Raw genomic sequence first — 21772 nt, 5'->3', positions numbered from 1 at the left:
CAGAAGGCTTAGGCAACAAAGCGAGAGGAATAGCCCATTGACTAGCTTGAATAGGAGCAATTACACCATTATCTTGCAATTCATTCAATTCACAGGCCACTTCGTGTGTTAAAGCCATTGGAACGGGCCGGGCCTGGATAACCTTAGGCTGTTTCAGTGTAACATGCGCTACAGAGTTATTAGTTTCTTCCCATTCCTTCTGGAAATAGTTCAGGAAATTCTGTAACAAAAGCTTTTAGTGAAAACGTCGATACGGAATGTACATTGTCTTGGATGCTAAGGCTAAACAAATAAAAGGCATTTAAACTGAAAATATTCTTACTGTCTCTTGATTTCAGCATAGTAAAATTCACTGTCCTAGTGTGAAATTTCTCAGTGGCAGCTAAACTACACTGTCCAAGCACTGGAATTTCCTGTCCTTTGTAAGCAGTGAGGTGCTTACTAGATTTAGAAAGGCGTGGTGAGCCTAAGTGTTCGTATGTGACAGGATTAAGCAAAGTTACCTGAGACACCTGTGTCTAACTGAAAGTTCACACGACGGCCAGCAGTTCGTTAGAACGTCGTTGCACAGCACTAGAGCAAGAATGAGGCACAACCTTAACCTTACTTTTGTCAGACGCTGCTGTGGGTTTGGAAAACAACGTTCACTGCATATGCACGAGCCTGTTTTTTTTTCTGGGAGCGGGCAAAATTGGCGTTTTTGTGCCGTTGCAAACAAACTGCTTGGGCATTGCCTTTTTTCCGCATGCGTAACACGTTGCGTTACGTGATCAGCAGTTCTGTCTTTCATGGCGAGTAAAACATCTAGGGCAAGCCTTCACTAAATTCACAGGCCTGTTTATTTGTCTACGTGGCTGTCCGAACGGCTGTGTACCCGCTTCTGTTTGTGGCTGCTTGGGGCGGTGGCAAGCAAGGAGTGACTCGACCCGACAAATCGGGGCCTCGTCAAACTTATCGGCCGCTATGGTACTCCAACCATATTGCCATAAGATTTCCAATACTTGAAGTGATGGATGAGAAAGCTTTATGATCTGTTTCCGTATTCTGAGTGTTACTGCAACCCTAATCATTATGTCAAGTTGCCACAACTACACTTCAATTTACACTTCCCAGTCATGCCCGTTAATTCTGTGTACTGCTGACGTTACGTCTGTTCAGGCTTTTTTTTTCTGGCGATTACTTGGTCATAATTGAATTCGTCAGGAGACACAGTTGGGAACAGTTCTTGTATTAATATGAACAATGGGGACCACGCAATCGAAAGAAAGTATTGTTGCTTTACAGTACCTCGAACTCAATGAATTTCACTGTGTGCTTGGAACTGTCAGGTATTCGAGCCATTCCTCTTCTGTATCGTTCAGTTGCCAGAATGGTGATATGGTGGTCGGTGGCAATTGTTGGGATGATTTTTTTTTTGGTCTGTTGTGCAGCCGACGCGGATTGTGCAGCCAATAGTTGTTATGCTGTCGTTAGTAGGGCAGCAATTTGTTGGTGGCGGCCGTTCTAGGCACTTCAGTCCAGAACCGCGCAGCTGCTACGGTCGCAGGTTACAATCCTGCATCGAGCATGGATGTGTGTGATGTCCTTAAGTTAGTTAGGTTTAAGTAGTTCTAAGCTCTAGGGGACTGATGACCTCACATGTTAAGTCCTACAGTGCTTAGAGCCATTTGAACCATTTTGAATTTTTTGATTCTGAAACTGAAAAAGTTTTGTTAGATCCCTAACATTTGCCGTCTGCGGCGGAGGCGTGGGGACAGGAGGTGAAGGGGGCGGGGTAGCCATGGTTTACACAAATATGTTACAACAAAAATGCAAGCAAAGCCTTGAGTGCTGTGGCTCCCCTCTGGAATACATGCAAGAACACAACACATTAGCACATAGAAGTGAGCTCCCCTGCAAGGTAAAACACGAGAAGCAAGCAAAATCTTCTTCTGCACTGAATTATCCTCGTCGCCACTTTAGTGTCGTCGTTGAGACGGTAATCTTGTACCAGGGAAGCAAGGGAGAGGACGTTGTTTGGTTGGCCGGTATCCTCTTTCTACAAGGCAACTGTTCAGTTGTATTAACAGGGTTCTTTATTAACAAGAACAGAAGGCTATTTTCCTGAAGCTAGTCCATGTGTTGTGGTGCAAGATCTTTTGTAATAGTCCACATTAACCTAAATGCTGGGGAAGGTCAAGTCCCACTATAACCACTACACTCTCGTAGCCAGTGAGATGAACTGACAAACGCCAACTAGAATAGTGACTCAGCTTGTAACGGACTGACTGCGACTGACTGACTGACTGCGGCCTCCATTCCGCATCGGAGATCTCAATATTGGCGGTTGACAGGACGTTGGTGGCGCGTTGCTCTGGAGTATGTCTGTGGCCTCTCTCCTGATAGGCGCGCTTGATTTCTTGCAACTTCTTTGCAGACTAGTGTGCTGGCGACATTTTACGCCAGCACACTTCGTTGTAGGGTTTCCGATTTCTGCTGTCTCCATCATGCGGTTATGTCACTGTGTCTCCTGCAATTGCTCCGGTAAGTTTTCTGCGGTCTTGACTGTCCTGGCAATATTCACAGCACCCCTACCCAGTTAACCCAACGCCGAGATACCGGCCAGGGCAGGTATGAGGAATAGAGTAATTCCATCCACCGTCTTGGGTACTAATAGAACCCTGAGTGGTTTAATCGATCTTCTTTCTCTCGTTCCTTCCCGCTTCAGGCGGCTTTTAGTTTTGCATCTCGTGTCAGCATGCAGTTTTTCATGCACCTTTTGGTTTTCATCTTCTTCCTTAGCGCCGAACGTGCACCGCTCAAAACTTTGATGAACTACTTCACACCCAAAGCCAACTTAACTTTATCATGCATGGTCTTTTCAACTGCAAATGCTGCAATGCGTTGACCTATACCAAAATCCCTTCTTTCACAGAATGCCTTAGCTTTATTAGCTAAAATTTGATCTGCAGTGTGACGATCTTTATTTGCTGCATATGTGATGTTAATTTCCACACAGGTTTCGTCAGGTAGATTTATTCCTTATCACCACATGCCAATCATTTTGGAAGTTTTGTTCCAGGTCCACAGTAATTATATCCGTAAATGTGTAATTCGACTTGTAGTTTGTCGAGAATAGCACCCCCTCCTCTAATGAAGCTTTTTAACGCGTGTTACGCTGCAGTGTTTGTTGTGGTCTGCGCATCCTGTTACATCGCAAGTGGCCAGAATCGATCCAGCTGTTTTGTGATGCAGGAAAACCAACCTATTTGACTAATTCTCTGTTCCCTCAACATCTTATGATCTTCTCTTCGAGACAAAAGTCTGATTCTGAGTTCTTCTGTAACTCATCTGTGTAATCATCCTACAGTTTTAGTACTACTGCCGTCCTTTAATAGGTAGGTTCTAGGATTCTTTCTCGGCGCTTTGGAAACAGAATATCTCGGTTGACCAGTTTTCCATGTATGACTTCTCAGACGCTGTCTCGTGTTTTGAAATACGTACTAACTCACCGACATTGAATTGTTGTTTGCGTGGATCTAGCACTTTAATTCGGTTGCATACTGTATCTAGAAGTCTATAATCACGAACAATGATTGGTCTCATTCTTATTGTACAATGTTTGGTTCGATTATACTGTGCAGTCATTTGTGGGAGGATATTGGTCCATTTGTTTGAGCCACCAAGACTGAAATGCATCCACATTTGGGCTTTCACTGTTCTGCTCTGGCATTCGACGAAACTCAGCTTCAGGTGGGTGAATGTCGAGTAGTGATGTACTCCGTACCGCACCATCACAGTCCTGAAATACACTCCTGGAAATTGAAATAAGAACACCGTGAATTCATTGTCCCAGGAAGGGGAAACTTTATTGACACATTCCTGGGGTCAGATAAATCACATGATCACACTGACAGAACCACAGGCACATAGACACAGGCAACAGAGCATGCACAATGTCGGCACTAGTACAGTGTATATCCACCTTTCGCAGCAATGCAGGCTGCTATTCTCCCATGGAGACGATCGTAGAGATGCTGGATGTAGTCCTGTGGAACGGCTTGCAATGCCATTTCCACCTGGCGCCTCAGTTGGACCAGCGTTTGTGCTGGACGTGCAGACCGCGTGAGACGACGCTTCATCCAGTCCCAAACATGCTCAATGGGGGACAGATCCGGAGATCTTGCTGGGCAGGGTAGTTGACTTACACCTTCAAGAGAACGTTGGGTGGCACGGGATACATGCGGACGTGCATTGTCCTGTTGGAACAGCAAGTTCCCTTGCCGATCTAGGAATGGTAGAACGATGGGTTCGATGACGGTTTGGATGTACCGTGCACTATTCAGTGTCCCCTCGACGATCACCAGAGGTGTACGGCCAGTGTAGGAGATCGCTCCCCACACCATGATGCCGGGTGTTGGCCCTGTGTGCCTCGGTCGTATGGAGTCCTGATTGCGGCGCTCACCTGCACGGCGCCAAACACGCATACGACCATCATTGGCACCAAGGCAGAAGCGACTCTCATCGCTGAAGACGACACGTCTCCATTCGTCCCTCCATTCACGCCTGTCGCGACACCACTGGAGGCGGGCTGCACGATGTTGGGGCGTGAGCGGGAGACAGCCTAACGGTATGCGGGACCGTAGCCCAGCGTCATGGAGACGGTTGCGAATGGTCCTCGCCGATAACCCAGGAGCAACAGTGTCTCTAATTTGCTGGGAAGTGGCGGTGCGGTCCCCTACGGCACTGCGTAGGATCCTACGCTCTTGGCGTGCATCCGTGCGCCGCTGCGGTGCGGTCCCAGGTCGACGGGCACGTGCACCTTCCGCCGACCACTGGCGACAACATCGATGTACTGTGGAGACCTCACGCCCCACGTGTTGAGCAATTCGGCGGTACGTCCACCCGGCGTCCCGCATGCCCACTATACGCCCTCGCTCAAAGTCCGTCAACTGCACATACGGTTCAGGTCCACGCTGTCGCGGCATGCTACCAGTGTTAAAGACTGCGATGGAGCTCCGTATGCCACGGCAAACTGGCTGACACTGACGGCGGCGTGCACAAATGCTGCGCAGCTAGCGCAATTCGACGGCCAACACCGCGGTTCCTGGTGTGTCCGCTGTGCCGTGCGTGTGATCATTGCTTGTACAGCCCTCTCGCAGTGTCCGGAGCAAGTATGGTGGGTCTGACACACCGGTGTCAATGTGTTCTTTTTTCCATTTCCAGTAGTGTACATCAACAGCCGTATGGTGACCACAATCGAAATATCGTCGAATTTGATTTATGTTTTTAACAGCAACATTGTCAAATATGAACACTGTTAGGCTTTACTTTTTCCGGTGGACAGAAATCACTGCTCTCACTGAGTGTCGTGTATGTCATACGCTCTACACCCTGCAATATCTCCTGTAATAGTTGGTATCCGGGCTGAAATAGTGTTTTGGAAAATACACATACATGTTCAAAGCGGACTCCATCGAGATGTGTTAGCACCGGCATGAGAACTTCTGTCTTACTGCAGTTGGATGGACCCACAATTAATATACATTTGTTGTCAGAAAGGAGTACACCATTCTTCTTCTGGTCTTCTTCCACGCCGCCACAGTTCCAGTCCCTTACAACAAAGTCTTGATGCTTCATCCACCCTGCCATGAAAGATACCGACTATGCCAGGTACTGGCGTGCAATGGGCTTATACAGAGAATTTAGTTCAATAACATAATATTCTGCTGTTGCATGTTTCCAGTGCAAATACTGGTAGTAATAGCTTTAGTGCTTGGATATAATGAGAGGTAAGAAATAAAACACATGCATGGTTAAATACATTTTTATTCAGTAATTACACTTGGAGTGCACTACATCAACTGGTTCTTTCTTTATCTTAACATCAGTACAAAATATAGAAAATAAAACCTTCCTGTAAGCACAGAATTCAGCATGTATTTCTCTCAGACTTATTGGCAGTCCATTAGTTTCAGTAGGTACCATATTGACCCACTGTTCGAAATTGTCTACATAAACACTGTTCATACAGATATACTCCGCAATGTCACTATACACAGCTTTAACACAAGGCAGCCACCTGTTCTGTGTTTACAACACAATGGAAAGCACAATCTGTAGACCGAACAAGTTTGTAATGCTGAAGTGCTGAAGATAAATGAATGTGTCACCTGTTTTCACATGGAGTGAAGAGTCATCGTACACTGTTGTAATGGACAGAGTTAGAGGAGCACAGTAAATGTCTGGAGGAGTACAGCTCGGATGATACACAGTGGTCAGCTGCTGCTTGGCATATGCTTGACATAGAGCTTTGCACGACGCACTTCATCTCATTCCACCTCCATAAACTGCACTTTAACACTTCTAGCTGCATTCTCGATCTCTCTCACAACACGCCATCTCTGTCTGCTGAAGTTTCTATACCAATATGTAAACCCTTTCAACCATCAGCGGTTAAATTATACAAATAATGTGAACAGTAGTGGTGCACGGGGCGTAATCGGTATCTTCTCATCCAATACATCCTCATTTTGTCCATCACTGAATATTCTGCGATGGCGTGCATGATGAGGTCCACTACCAACTGCATCATGCTGTTTACGACTCCCTGTGCACTTCTGCGAGTCAGGGGCTGGCTGGGCGTCTTCAACTGACAAAAGCAGCTCATTCTCCTGCTCCAACGAGCTGACCAGCTGTGCGACTCGATCCCTGGGCGCTGCTACTGCTGTGGGTCCAAATACACCAGATAGTGACACCGCTGCGACATTCCCTCCAAAATTCGAAATCCCCTCAAATTCAAAATTCCCATGAAAAGGACAGGAGAGAGAAATAGAAAGGAGGGGAGGGGGCAGGTGTAGCCAACTTGCATAATTAAATTTTTATGTTGCCACATCTGTCGGAGGGGGGAATTTGACAACAGTGCCAAACTGTGCTGGTTTCAGCTTTGTCCCACAACTGACATCCGATTGGCTTTGCTGAAAAATAACTATTTTTCCGTAACTCTAAGAGGTGTAGAGTAAACGTCCTTTCGCTTTCACTTTCCAACATACTACTGCTGGCTTTAGTAGGAAGCACAAATTAATAGTGCCAAGTTCATCAACAAAAGCATTTGCTCCACCATGATTTGAATCATTTGTGAATGGAACTTCCTGGCAGATTAAAACTGTGCGCCGGACCGACACTCGAACTCAGGACCTTTGCCTTTTGCGGGCAAGTTCTCTACCAACTGAGCTACCCAAGCACGACTCACGCCCCGTCCTCTCAGCTTTACTTCTGCCAGTATCTCGTCTCCTACCTTCCAAACTTTACAGAAGCTTTCCTGCGAAACTTGCAGAACTAGCACTCCTGAAAGAAATGATATTGCGGAGACATGGCTTAGCCACAGCCTGGGGGATGTTTCAAGAATGAGATTCTCACTCTGCAGCGGAGTGTGCGCTGATATGGAACTTCCTTTGTGAATGTGTCATCTAAAACATTCAGTTCACTGAAAGCATATTCATCTCCTTTATTTTCTGAATCACGTTCATTAGTTATTAATGAAAATAATATACACTTCAACATGTTTATTATTATAACTCACTTTGTAAACACAGTCGTGATTGCATTTAGGTTTTTAATTTTTATTTTTTCGATGACCGGTTTCGATCCTCTGAGAGATCATAAAAGATGTACATTCCTTGATGACAGTAGGAATCGCTGGCGTGGAGCAGGTCTGTCCGTGCTGGCATGGAGAAGGTCCAAACAGTCATCTAAAAAATAAAAATCAACAACTTAAATGTGATCATGACTGTGTTTATTTAATAATATTAATAGATCTATGTTTTTCCTGGAACAATGTTCCGAAAATTTTTATACGTTTCGGATTGCTGAGATCTAGAAAGAAAAGAGCAGGGTAAAATAATACTATGACAAATTTAACTTAAGGAAGCGCTTGATTTGATATGATAATTTGACAGTCTTTAGTAATATACTGACCTGTGTAGTACTTCTTAAATCTGTTAAGTCGAAACAGTCAAATAACTGCAGCAACATACAGAAATATTCATTCTACAGTTTTCGAAAAAAAATGCGCCACCAAAAAGGCGCCAGAGAGAATAGTTCCCACTAACAAAATCAAACATTGTAGCTAATAGGTAATGTAAATAAAACTCATTTTACAATAATTAGGAAACAGCAGCAGATAAGAAGGTACCATAACTAAAATGAAAAGTTTTTATGCCTGTATGTCAGGCGACTATTCTTTTGGACAGATCCAGTGGCGATACAAATACTTATTGAAAGCCTTATTTCAGACAGGATCGAAAGAGCAGACACCACTTATACACATATGGCAATACAGTGCACCGACCAAGAACCCGTTCTTTCAGTGCGGATGCACACCAACCCTCATCTCTTGGAGCAATCCAAAATGGCGACTAAGGCATTCATGGGTAGACGACGCTACGCTTCGGTCGGATGGGAAGCGTGGTCGGATGGCTGAGGCGGTTAAGCAGGAGATCCAGGTTCGAGCCTCAGTTCAGTGCAAATTTTCATCTGTTACCATTGATTCACTTCAATATCGAAATGCAGCTAACGCCAATGAAAATCTTTGAATAAGGAGTAGTATCATATTTACTTTAGATTAAAACAGTGAGAAGAAAGTCGGAAAACGTCGCGATAAGAGCACTCAAAAAGCTCCTCTGGAGATCAACACACGGTGAAGTAATGCCTCTAAGAGTTCGTCCATCTATAATGGCACGAACTTAAGATTGTAAAGAGTACCCTGTGCTTTCCGCTGTATGGCAGCACTATACGGAGGCTGGAAAAGCGTATGCCAAGGCCAAAAACGGATTCCTTGAAGAGGGAAGCACGTTTTCCATTGCTCACGAAAGGGTTAAAAATGCATCTGGACACACACACAGAGTGGAGGGAGAATAGGAGGTGAAAGGGGGAATTGTGCATAAATGAGAGGGGGGATGAAATAGAGGTGACTTTCAGGGGGAAGGCGATGTGGTCTAGAACTTTTGTCCAAGCACACGCAGTATTTTATGGTGGTCATTCGCACGAACTACAGGACTCCAACCACCGTACCTCCCCCGTGCCAGTCCAAACACCTGCTTTGCACCCAGTTAATCCCTTAAACAGCGCTATGTTCACCAATATTTTCTTTGCCTGTCGTAAAGATGGAAAAACCATGTTCGTCATATCGAGCGCGCCAAATTCCAGGTCATGGGTAGCATGCGGACTATTCTTACCGTGTCATAGTGACGTCAGGTGTATAGTCACTTCATTTATTGATACTTCTGTCTACTCTGCTTCAATTTCTGTGTGTTATTTGGGTTAGGAACATCGCCTTTTTAATTCGTGATACTAGTTCACAACGGAAAAGCCTACCGTGATCTACTTCTTTTGAGTCCGCAGCTCGTTGCCGCGCGGTAGCGGGCTCCCGGGTTCGATTCCCGGCGGGGTCAGGGATTTTCTCTGCCTCGTGATGACTGACTGGGTGTTGTGTGATGTCCTTAGGTTAGTTAGGTTTAAGTAGCTCTAAGTTTTAGGGGACTGATGACCATAGCTGTTAAGTCCCATAGTGCTCAGAACCATTTGAACTTCTTTTGAAGTACATTTAATCACGGATAAATTGTTAGATTGTAATACACATCTCGGTAGTCACAGCAATCATCGTCAGACCATTAAGCATTAAAATAAATTCGTTGTTCCCACTGTTAACTTCTTTAATAACGATGGATTTTACCATTTGTTACTTGCAATAAATAATAATTTTACGTTAGTACTTGTAATTACACACTAGACATATGGAAACTAATTCCAGAAATATATCATAGAGCACGAAGATGTTCATATTTGTATGCTAACGGCACATCTGAATGTGTAAGATGCTTCACTATCAGTTTCCCAGCCTGGACGTTTCATCGGGAAACCAGGAGCATCTCAAGGGAAGGAATCTTCCTCTATAGCGAAATTCCACGGTACAGATGACTAATGGTACAATATTGCTCTGGAGCAATTCGTGAGGCATACAGTTATTACTGTGCTACTATTAGGTCATACGAGGGTAATCCCAAAAGTAAGGTCTCCTATTTTTTTACATGTACAGAGCTCTTTTTGTGTGGCCGTTGGTCACACTGTTATGAAGAGTGCTACACGCGCTGGGTGGAAACATGCGCAAGCCGCGCTGAGGCGCTCAGTCTTGACTTGGCAGCCGTTGAGAATGGAGCTCCCGTTGGATGTTACCGCCAAGTGCGAATTGCGGGCAGTTGTTCTGTTTTTGAACGCAAAGGGCACTGCGCCGATTGAAATCTGTCGCCAATTGACGGAAGAGTATGGCGAGTCGTGCATGGCTTTCAAAAATGTTCGTAAGTGGTGTAGGGAGTTTGCAGTCTGCCGGTAAAGCCATGACACCTGTTTTTTTTCGGATCGGAAAGGGGTATTGTTGATCGACTTTATGCCCACTGGGACCACAATTAACACTGACAGGTACTGTGAAACTCTGAAAAAACTCAAAAGGGCAATTCAGAACCGGAGAGAAGGAATGTTGAGCAAGGGCGTACACATTTTCCATGACAACGCTCGCCCACACAGCGCTCGGCAAACCGTTGCTCTCCTGCAACAGTTTCAGTGTAACATAATCACCCACCTAACCTGCAGTCCTGACTTTGCGCTCAGTGACTATCACCTGTTCCCTAGGTTAAAAGAACATTTAGCTGGAAAGCGAACAGCTCCGACGACGAGGTGAAAGAACAGGTTCATAACTTTCAGAATAGCATGGTGGCGAGCTGGTATGACAAGGGCATACAAAAACTGCCACACCGTCTACAAAAATGCATCGAGAGAAATGGTGACTATGTCGAAAAATAGGTAAACTGATGTAAACCATTGTAGAAATAAACAGGTCTATGTACTTATAAAAATATAGGAGACTTTACTTTTGGGGTTACCCTCGTACTTGTATAACAGAACAATAGTAATGGATGAGTTACAAGACTTCTTTATTACATACTAGATTATACAGGAGCTAGACTACACTAGAAACTCTCCAGAGAAATAAATTTTTCTTCTCCATTATACTACACAAATAATGTTCAGTTGTGTAATGCTTTCAACGGTCGCGCGGTACATCTTTAATAAGTTACTCACACTGCTTAGAATGAAGTTTTCACTTCCTAATATCTTGTCTGACCTAGATTCGCCCGGTGCAGTGCAGCCATGCGACGTGGCACGGACTCTACAAGTCGTTGGAAGACTCTTGCAGAAATATTGTGTCGTGCTGCCTCTATAGCCGGTGCAGGATTTTGTCCACGAACTTATGTTCCATCAATATTCGATGGGATTCATGTCAAGCGATGTGGGTGGCCAAACCATTCGCTCGAACTGTCCATAAGGTTCTTCAGACCATTGGTGATCGACTGTGGTCCGGTGGCATGACACATTATTATCCATAAAAACTCCATCGTTGTTTGCGAACATAAAGTCAACGAATGGCTACAAATGATCTCCAAGTAGCCAAAGTAACAGTTTCCGGTCAATGATCATTTGGACCAGAGGACTCAGTCCATTCCATGAAAACACAGCCCACACCATTATGGAGGAATCACTAACTTGCACAGTGCCTTGTTGACAACTTCGGGTCATGGCTTCGTGGAGTCTGCTCGGACCTTACCATCAGCTCTTACCAACCAGAATCGGGGGTAATGCAAGCAGGGCACGTTTTTCCAGTCGTCTAAGGTCCAACTGATACGGTCACGAGCCCAGGACCGGGCGAGGCAGCGCTGTGGTTAGCACACTGGACTTTCAAGCAAATGCCATGATGGTTCCTTCGAAAGGGCACTGCCGACTTCCTTCCCCATCCTTCCCTAATCCGATGGGATCGATGACCTCGCTGTTTGGACCCATCCCCCAAACCAGCCAACCAACCAACCAACCAACCAACGAGCCCAGGAGAGGCGCATTGGTCGTCTGCTGCCTTAGCCCATTAACGCCAAATTTCGCCGTGGAAGCGTTTGTCGTACATCCCAGACTGATTTATGAGATTATTTCATGCAGTGTTGCTTGTCTGTTAGCTCTGCAAAGGCCGCTGCTCTCGGTCGTTAAATGAAGGGCGGCGGCCACTGCATTGTCCGTGATAAGAAGTAATGCTTGGAATTTGATATTCCCGGCACGCTCTTGTCACTGTGGATCTCGGAATATTGAATTTCCTAACGGTTTCCGGAAACGAATGTCACATGCGTCAAGCTCCAACTATCATTCCGCGATCAAAATCCCTTAATTCCCGCCGTGCGGTCGTAATCACGTGGAAAGCCTTTTCACATGAATCACCTGAGTACAAATGACAGCTCCACCGATGCACTGGCCTTTTATACCTTGTGTGCGCGTTACTGCCGCCATCGGTATATGTGCATATCACTACGCCCTGACTGTTGTCACCTGAGTGTATATCTGGAATTTACAGTGTGCTACTCTGGAACAGGGAAGACCCAACTAAAGCCCAAGGGCCGAACACGGCTCGTTACGTCAGTTCATCCGGCCCGCCGACAATTCATGAATTTGCCTAATAAAACTTACGGAACACGTGACTTTGTTATATAGTTCAAATTGAAATATTTATTTTTTAGAATACTACGAGGTCTTTACACGTCTGCAGACCTCCTGGTTGCTATATGCCTTAAATGTATGCTGTTCAGTTTTAAATTATTGTATATAGATGACACAGAACATCTATCAATACATTCAAAGTCTTCCGGAAAGAGATGCTCTGAGAAATGTGATTCCGTGAAACTTCATTTAGAAATCTCTTCACGAGAAAGTTTTCTGGGAAAGAATCCGTCACTCGCGCAAGTCATAAAACGTGCACAAGGTGGCAGAATGGAGAAAACCTTTTACTGACGGCAAGTGTATCAAAGGGTGTGTTATGAAAGCAGTAAATGATTTTAGTGCCCAAAGAAATCTGATTTCTTTAGAAGTGTCAGACTTTCTGCAAATTCAATTCTGTGAGTGGCATAAGAAGTTGGAGGAAGCATAGTGCTACAGACACGCGAGAAGGCTAGAAACTTCTTATACCATTTTCTGACGCTGGATAGGTTCACTGATCTCACGAGTAGGTCACAACTTCGCTTGTTCATTCGTAGTGCCAGTTTAGGCTTTCAGATAACAGAAGAGTTGGTATCCGTTTGCACCATGTATGGGAACGACAATAGCAAAAGTTATTTTCATGAAAGTGGAAAAATTGTGCAAGAATATAATTTTTAGTGGAATCAGCTTCGATGTGTTACAGGGCAAGAAAACGTGGATGGAGTGAGTGATGGTTTGCTGGGGCAGATTTGGGCTCAGTTGGAAGGTTTGCAAATTCTGGGCCCTGGGTTCATACACATCAGAAAGCGCTCCGTATGAGAAAGACTTAGCTGTTTCTGGTGTACTGAAACCAGTCGATTCTGCTGAGAACTTCATTCGCGGCGATGCACACATCAGTCAGTTTCAGGCTTCGGTTGAAGAAACCGAGTCTGAAATCCGTGACTTGCCTTATAGCACAGCAGCGAGGTGGCTTGGTTGCAGTGAAGTCCTGTTTCGTTTTTACTAGCTCCAAAGCGAAATAGATGTCTTTCTCAGTGAACAAGGTTGAGCTGATCCACAGCTATCGGATGATACCTGACTGTCAAAGTTGTCAGTTTTGATCAACGACAAAAAAAGGATAACCTCTTATGTGATCTCGACAGCATAATCAGAGGATTTCGGAGAAAGCTCTTATTGTTTGGAGCACAATTGGAAGGGGAGAACTTTTAACACATTTGACTGTTTCGGAGAGTTTTATGCTACAATAACCGAAGACGTCAACCTCGATTTTCCGTAAAAAATTATTCGTGACTTGAAAAAGCATTTCTTGGAGATATTTTCAGATCGAGACAGAACTGCGAGTGACAATGTTCTGTTCCAGAATCCGTTTGACTGTCGGCTTAATGATGCGACAGTTGAACTAAGTTACAGCTCACTGATTTGCAAATGACTTGTTGAAAGAGAAGGAAAGCTCCCGAATTTTACCGCTGTTTAACTGATGTTGAGTTTCCGAAACTGAAGAAATACTTATGCCCGTGAGCAAAAATTTTCGGAACTTATATTATGAAGTCGGCACATCGAACGAGATTGACTGATGAACATTTCAAAGCAGCTCTTCTTATTAGATGCAGCAGTACCAAACCAAACATTGATGATATCTAGAAAGCATGACGTCACTTACACAAAATTTATTTAAGTTTTTGCTGCTTAGTTTGTGAAATTCGGATATGTGCATACTAGATCTGATGTAACTGTTTGTTTTCTAACGTCGCCTTCTTTGATAATTTTTTAGTAAACGTGTTGCGTATCCTTGTTTCCTATACTTTACATGCTCCCACCCATTACATGCTGAACTTAGTTTTTCGTATTTTATCCAAGAGCTTTCGTTCTGGCTTGCAAGTATTGCACAGAATGACGCACTGGCATGTTTTCGTTATGTTGTCATTATACGGTCCGCTGAGAAAAAAGTTTGGCGACCTCTGGTCTAGACTGATGTAATAGGCTTTCTAGAGAGGGATTCTTCGGTCATGTAGCGTAACTAATAATGTCGTTGGCGTGTTAATTATGCATTACTTAATGATTCATTACAAATCTTCCGAAAGTCAAGAATTATGTAACTATTTAATCTCCCCTCTTTATTAAAATTAATTACCTTGCAACAAGGATTCATTTCTCCATTTTCAGAAGAAAATTTTTCAACTTTGATTACCGGAATGAACGTGTCACCTCAGAATATTTGATTTTGCTTCCTGTTGTGTAAAGATATTCATTCTCAAAGAGACACATGTTTGTAGAGTATTTGGCTTTGTTATTGTAAAGTTTTAAATCAACAATTTGAGAACAAAAGCGGAAAGAAGTACTCGAGGTGCAAGATAGTGCATAACGAGTGAGACCTCCCAGCTGCAACCGCAACGTATTTTAATGTGGTAGTACAGACAAAAAGTATTGTGTGCAACAACAAAGAAAAGATTGTTACAGTGATACAGGAAAAACCGCAAGAAAAAATAGGCGATAGTACTTTATACAGTAGTAGTGAGAATGCTAATGTTCCTGAAACATTTGCAGGTCTGAACACCGGTTCGATCTCGTAATCATCGAGAGGCTTCCGTATCAGTGCTACTACGGGCTGATCCACAAGGTGGGGTCCCCTCCGATGGTTGGCTTCTTGACACTACCGGCTATGGTGCCGACCTACTACGCCATAGGAAACCCCATAAATCCAGCCTATCTGACAGATGTCTTTATTGGGTACACCGACCACATGAATTTCTGGCAGAGGCTGTACAACACTTACTTCGTCCTAAAATTCCTGGTTTTCTGGCAGAACACAGTACTGCCAACTCAAGAAGCAATTATGAGGCAACACTTTGGTCCAGAGGCTCCTTCAGTCTACGAAGTGGAACGGAACTACAGTTTGCTGCTTTTAGCCGTTCATTCCAGTGGGCATTACCCAAGACCAAACGTACCCAACGTTATTGAAGTGACGGGATTACATGTACAGGAAACAACAAAACCACCGCCTCAGGTAAGTCTAACTGATTTTGTCTTTGATGCAGTATTACTGATGTACAAACTAAAGTTGTTGTCTGTAAGACATTTTGGCCTCCACAGTTTCTAATTTGTGTGGTACAATAGCGCACATTTTTCTATCGCCCTGTATCTACTTCTTTTCCATACAGTTAGATAAACCGATCTGAATAGCTATCCGTTTACGAGAGATGGACGGTTAATAAGCATGGAAACGGATTTTGTTTTCATTTCTGGCAGAACTATATTTTATCAAAAGCCCATGAGGTATAAATGTTTAAACTATTTGATCGTCAAACTTCCCCGCCCGAAAATATTATTTTACAGCTCTATTCATGAAGAGAAAAGACATAAAACTTATTAAAAGCAAACTCTTATCTGTATTTATTTTGCTAAACTCTAACGATTTTATAGACAGTTCGTCATAGGGGAGTTCTGGAGCCCTCATTGAAAGCTACAAATTTCTTACACAGCTCTATTTTCTCTTTGTGTGCAGGATATCAAGAAATTTCTGGACGAAGCCAAACATGGTGTGATTTACTTCAATCTGGGCTCTAACGTGAAAAGCAGCTCAATGCCAGAACACAGGAGACAGGCATTCATCGACGCTTTTAGAGAGATACCGCAGCGAGTGGTGTGGAAATGGGAAGAAGAAAGCATTCCCGATATACCAGATAACGTGCTAGTGAGAAAGTGGCTTCCTCAACAGGAGATTTTAGGTGAGATTACGCATCCACTTACCTTTAGCAATCAGTGCAGTTGCAGTGCACAAAGAAGAGCCTTAGGATCAAGACACGGACTTCGGGTATTGGAAAGTGGAGTTTCATGGTTATCTTCGGTTTCTCTTCACTTCTGCAGGGGAACACTGATACATTTTGTCATTCTTGTATAAAACCACTGATCCCGGCGGAGGTTCGGGTCCTCCCTCGGGCTTGTGGTTTTGTGTGTGTGTGTGTGTGTGTGTGTGTGTGTGCGCGCGTGTGTGTGTGTCCTCAGGATAATTTAGGTTCAGTAGTGTGTAAGCTTAGGGACTGATGACCTTAGCAGTTAAGTCCCATAAGATTTCACACATATTTCAACATTTATAAAACCACGAGCTGCTATGAAACAAACAAATGTTTTCTACCATTTCCAATACATGGGATCATAATTAACCAACATGCATAGCAACTGAGAAAATGCATCATACGCATTTGACGATCTATCAGAGTAACCATTTGTGGTGAATGAAAAGTGTGATAACATAAATTTCAGAACTCCAAAGTTCTGTAGACGTCGGGTTTAGCAGTGGGTAGAGCCGGTGCAGCCCCCACACCGCTGTTGCCCTCAGATCTCAGAGAGTAACACTCAGGTGATTCTCTACTGCACAGGTCCACCCACAACGTAGAATACTTGCCTATATCAAGTCCACAGTGACTGAGCGTATCGGTTCGAGAAATGCGTGACTAATCGCTGCATTAAATACCAACACATATTTCTCTGCTCTTAACATCAATTTGTCGCAGTGGATTATGTGCTGCCACAGCTGATAAACCAAGCTGCACGTAAACAATGCCGCGTCGTCGGATTAGTGAGGGAGCTACATGCGCGGATACAGCGCTTGCTGATTTTTATTCTGAATGTACAGCAGGAGACCTAGTATGGAACGTTGTTGGGTGCCCAGCCTTCCAAGTGAAATTTCAAGAAACGCAAGTGCAACGCTGGAACACGTGCACCAAGATTTTGTGTACGGAACATTGGTGTCACGCGGACTAGTAAGAACTTGTCATCCACAAACGCCGCTTCGAAATTATCCCGTCACTCGAGTGGCTCTGTCGCTTCTTCGACTGGCCTCAGAAGTTGCTGGGTGATAGCATGTGGTTTTCTCACGGGTAACTGCCCCTCAGGGAGGGGCAAGCTCTCTGCATCCACGTGATAGAGGAAGCACCTTTGGTATGGCCCCTGAAAATCGTCCACAGTACAGGTAGCCCGCTGATAGGATGGTAACACTTAAGCGTAGGAAGATCTTTACCAGCCTTAGGTATGGCAACTACCTCAGTAGGGTTTCCACACTGTCGGAAGCGTTGGACAGCCCTAGTGTGCACTATCGGCAGTAGCCTCCTCCAGCTCTGGCCTTCGGAAATGCTAGCAGTTAGCACGCTCAGTCCAAACTACTCACATACACAACTTCCTGGCAGATATCCCAGGCAACGAAGACCAAATACGGGAAAAATTGGTGCTGGAGCAAATTTTTGTACAGTGGTAGGATGGAGTATCACAAATAACATACTAAAAGTGCTGGGTGTAGGACAGGGAGTAACGAAGTTGAGGACAGAGGGCTTATGGGAACACAGGATATATTCCAGGGAGAGTTCCCATCTCCATAGCTCAGAAAAGCTGGTATTGATAGGAAGAATCCAGATGGCGCAGGCTGTGAAGCATTCATGGACGTAAAGAATGTTGTTGGGCAGCGTGCTCGAAAGGACTGAGCGTGAAGGCGCGGGGCGTTTAAAGGACAATTTTGTCTACAAAAATTTTAGCGAAAATGTTTCCCATCAAAACATTAATCTGCATTCATTTTTCTCTAGAACTAATAGTATCTGCGTGCCAGGGGATGGAAAATTCGCAGAGTACTAGAACTATTATTCTAACGGATTCTAACAGTACAAAATTGTTATCTGTAAACAAAGTTGGTTAAAAACAAATATTAAATGTTAATGCCAATATTCTGAAGAGAATAGATTGCTACTCGGACACAGGTGCAACAAAAAGACTGCTAAACATGTGAGCTATTGGCCAAAAGCCCTCTTTTTGAAGTAGACAACACGTGCAGATTCATGCAGCCCTTACTCTCATACTCATGACCACAGCCTCTGGCAACTAAGTAACTGTTCATGATGAGAGAAGCAGTTTTGGTGGTGAGATTAAGTGTGAGGCTAAGGTGGGGAGGAGGGGGGGGTGGCAGGGTAGGAATGGGGGATGGTGTAAGGTGCTGTTTGTGGGGGCATGGAGGGGGTAGGGTAGGGCAGGGCACATAGGAGCAGTCAGATGGTTTGGGTGGGGAGGAACCGAAAAGGAGAGAAGGGGAAATGTAGACAGTGGATGTGTTGGTAGAATAGAAGGCTGTGTATTGCAGGAGTGACAGCAGGAGAGGGACAGGTGGGTCAAGGACGGGGACTAGCGAATGTTGAGGCCAGGGGTAATATAGAAACGTATTGCTGGGAGGTCCCCAATTGCAAAGTTCAGAAAAGATGGTGTTGGTAGGAAGAATCCAGATGGCGCACAATGTGAAGCTGTCATGGAAGTGAGGAATGTTGTTGGCGTGCATGCTGAGCAACTAAGTGGTCCAGCTGTCTCTTGGACACAGTTTATCATGTTGAAAGACAGCTTGTTTGTTATAATGCCCACAGAGAATACAGCACAGTGGTTGCAGCTTAGCCTGTAGATTACATGACTGCTTTCACAGATAGCCCTGTCTTTGATGGGGTAGGTGATGCTTGTGACTGAAGTGGATTAGATGGTGGTGTGAGATACATGGGATTGGTCTTGCATCTAGGTCTATTACAAGGCTATGAGACATGGGGCAAGGTGTTGGAGCAAGGTTGAAGTGGGGGTGGACAAGGATATTGTTTATGTCTGGTGGATGACAGAATACCACTGTGGGAAGGTGAAGGATAGTGGGTAGCATATTCCTCATCTCAGGGCGTGACAATAGGTTGTCTAAACTCTGGAGGGCAAAGTGATTCAGTTGCTCCACTCCTATGTGGTAGTAAGTCACAACAAGAATTCTCCTTTGTGGCAGGACAGTGACACACTAGAGTTGGTGGGTGAATGGAGAGATAAGGCACAGGAGACCTATTTCTGTCAAGGTTGGGAGGGTAATTTCGGTCTGTGAAGGTCTCAGTGAGACCACTGGTATATCTGGAGAGGGACTCCTCGTCACTACAGTAGAGATCCCCATGGGTGCTGGTGAGAAGTCTCTCTGCACTACATCCTACGTTCCTGTAACCCCTGTGGCCTCAACGTCCGTTAGTCCCTGTCCTTCACCAGCCTGATCACACTCCAGCACTACACAGTCTTCTATTCTGCAAACACACCCAGTCTTCTTTTTCCTCTCTATTTCTCTCCTCTGCCGCCCCCCCCCCCCCTCACCCCAGCCTCCTGGCTGCACATGCCTCCTCTTTCCTGCTACCACCATGCCCCTGCACGTCCTCCCACAAACAGGACTATACATTCCTCACCTCTTCCCTGATATCCCTCCCCTTCCCCTCGCTAGTTTCCTCCTTAATCGCAACAGCCAGATTGCTTCTCCCATCATTTGAAGTTGTTTGCAGTACAGTCTCAGTAGACAGAGACAGTGATGATGTGCATGAGAGTTGCATAAATTTGCATGTGTTGTCTATTTACGAAAAAGGGCTTTTGGCCGAAAGCTCACATGTTTAGCAGTCTTTTCGTTGTGCCTATGACTCATCTTTTTTGTGAGCAGCAATCTATCCTTTTCGTAATATTGTCATTATTCCATCCTGGATTTTCCATTGATTGATATTATATGTTTGTACCATATCTATGTGCAGCAGAACCTTATAAACAAATAGATTGTGTTCTGGGGATGTAAGCATGTGGAGAGGGAGTGTAGGTGGAGGGTAGTAGTGAGAAGGAATGCAGGTCAAAAAACTGTGCTTTTGTGCTTCGCTGCTACAGCTCACCTTGTGAAACACTAGTGAAGCTTTGTGCGGACGTGCTCAGGGGGGAGGGGGGTGTTTATTTTCCACAAAATGCGTAAACACTGTATGAAATGGAGACATGGATTACTAATAATACAAATGCAAGAAATGCACATGGACGGAGTCTATGCAAATATCTCTGCCGATAAAGGGAAATTCATTCTTTCTCATCCTATATAGCAGTTGCAATGTCCTTCTGGGAAAGTCAGTTTGTTCCACCAAGAGCACTGGTCGGCTTTCAGTTTACACACCTATACAAAATAACTTTACTGAACTTCAGTTTATATAGTGGAATTACTTTCAGTTTATTAAATGAGTACTTATTTGCAGCTGCTAAGTGAGCTATACGTAAAACCTTAGCAAGCAGGAGCTGCCAGCTCTCAACCACACTTTTGCAAGTGTAGCCTGCCGTAAGTATGTAATTAACAATGTCTATTTCACTGTCTCTACTATCAGTCCCTGGAAGGATATCAAACCGCAGCTGTTCCGATATCTAATGAGGCCCAAAGCTTAAATTATTTCCCCTCTGTAATAAAATTAGTTCACCTAGGTGTTATGTAACTTCAGATATTACAACAGATTACTGCTCCAGACTTGAACACGATCAGCCCCGTTCTAACAGTCGGATTCACACCCACTGTGGCGTGTGTGCTGTAAGTGGCTTCACTGAGTGCAGCCGACTCTACAAGTGCGAGCAGGCCCTGAGTGGAAGAGATGTATGCTATCTGGAACACATTAATGGTGAGAGAAATGCTGTAACTTTCTGGCAAGTCATTAATTCACTACTAACTACAACAAAACTGCACATGATTGACCCTATCGTCTAAACCTTTCCCAGCAACAATTCAGTGGCCACTGACCACCATCATATTAATCACGCTTCTCAGACATTGGTTGTAGGAAAGTGTTTTATATTCAAGTGCACTTAACAGCTTAAAAAATTGTTCAAATGGCTCTGAGCACTATGAGGCTTAACTTCTCAGGTCATCAGTACCCCAGAACTTAGAACTACTTAAACCTAACTAACCTAAGGACATGCGACTTAACATCTGAGGTCATCAGTCCCCTAGACTTCTTAAACCTAACTAACCTAAGGACATCACACACATCCCTGCCCGAGGCAGGAGTCGAACCTCCAGCCGTAGCGGTCACGCGGTTCCAGACTGAAGCGCCTAGAACCGCTCGGCCACATCGGCCGGCTGCTTCATGCAATCAGATACCAACGAACTCAGTACCCAGCCGCTTTCAGCCCTCTTTTATAAGCCTCAAATTGATTGTATGGCGTTCCTAACTAGATATAAGTAACATGTTGTTTTGTAGAGCAGGCAACCACAGCCAAACTTCTACAGTTTTTCAAAGACCGGTTCCGCACTTCTTACCGGTGCATCCTCAGGCAATCTGTACAAAAATAATATAATAAGAACTCGTATAAACTATTCGATCCCCCAATTCTGAGATGTAAATTAAACTTTTAAATATACAGGTTTTTGAATGAAACAAGAAAGTACTCACATACG

General features: G+C 44.5%; 1 protein-coding gene across 1 annotated transcript in view; it reads left to right on the top strand.

Moving 5' to 3' along the window:
• The window catches only part of LOC126282177 (UDP-glycosyltransferase UGT5-like), a 152534-nt gene that overhangs the window by 106160 nt on the left and 24602 nt on the right, over positions 1 to 21772 (top strand). The window contains exons 4-5 of the mRNA XM_049981705.1: positions 15091 to 15550; positions 16049 to 16271. Coding sequence (XP_049837662.1) covers positions 15091 to 15550; positions 16049 to 16271 — 683 coding nt within the window. The remainder of the gene's footprint in view (positions 1 to 15090; positions 15551 to 16048; positions 16272 to 21772) is intronic.

This window comes from Schistocerca gregaria, chromosome 7 (genome assembly GCF_023897955.1).
Source record: "Schistocerca gregaria isolate iqSchGreg1 chromosome 7, iqSchGreg1.2, whole genome shotgun sequence".
Taxonomy (NCBI): domain Eukaryota; kingdom Metazoa; phylum Arthropoda; class Insecta; order Orthoptera; family Acrididae; genus Schistocerca; species Schistocerca gregaria.
The sequence above is the reverse complement of the archived record's forward strand: the minus strand, read 5'-3'. Positions and strand labels throughout refer to the sequence as shown.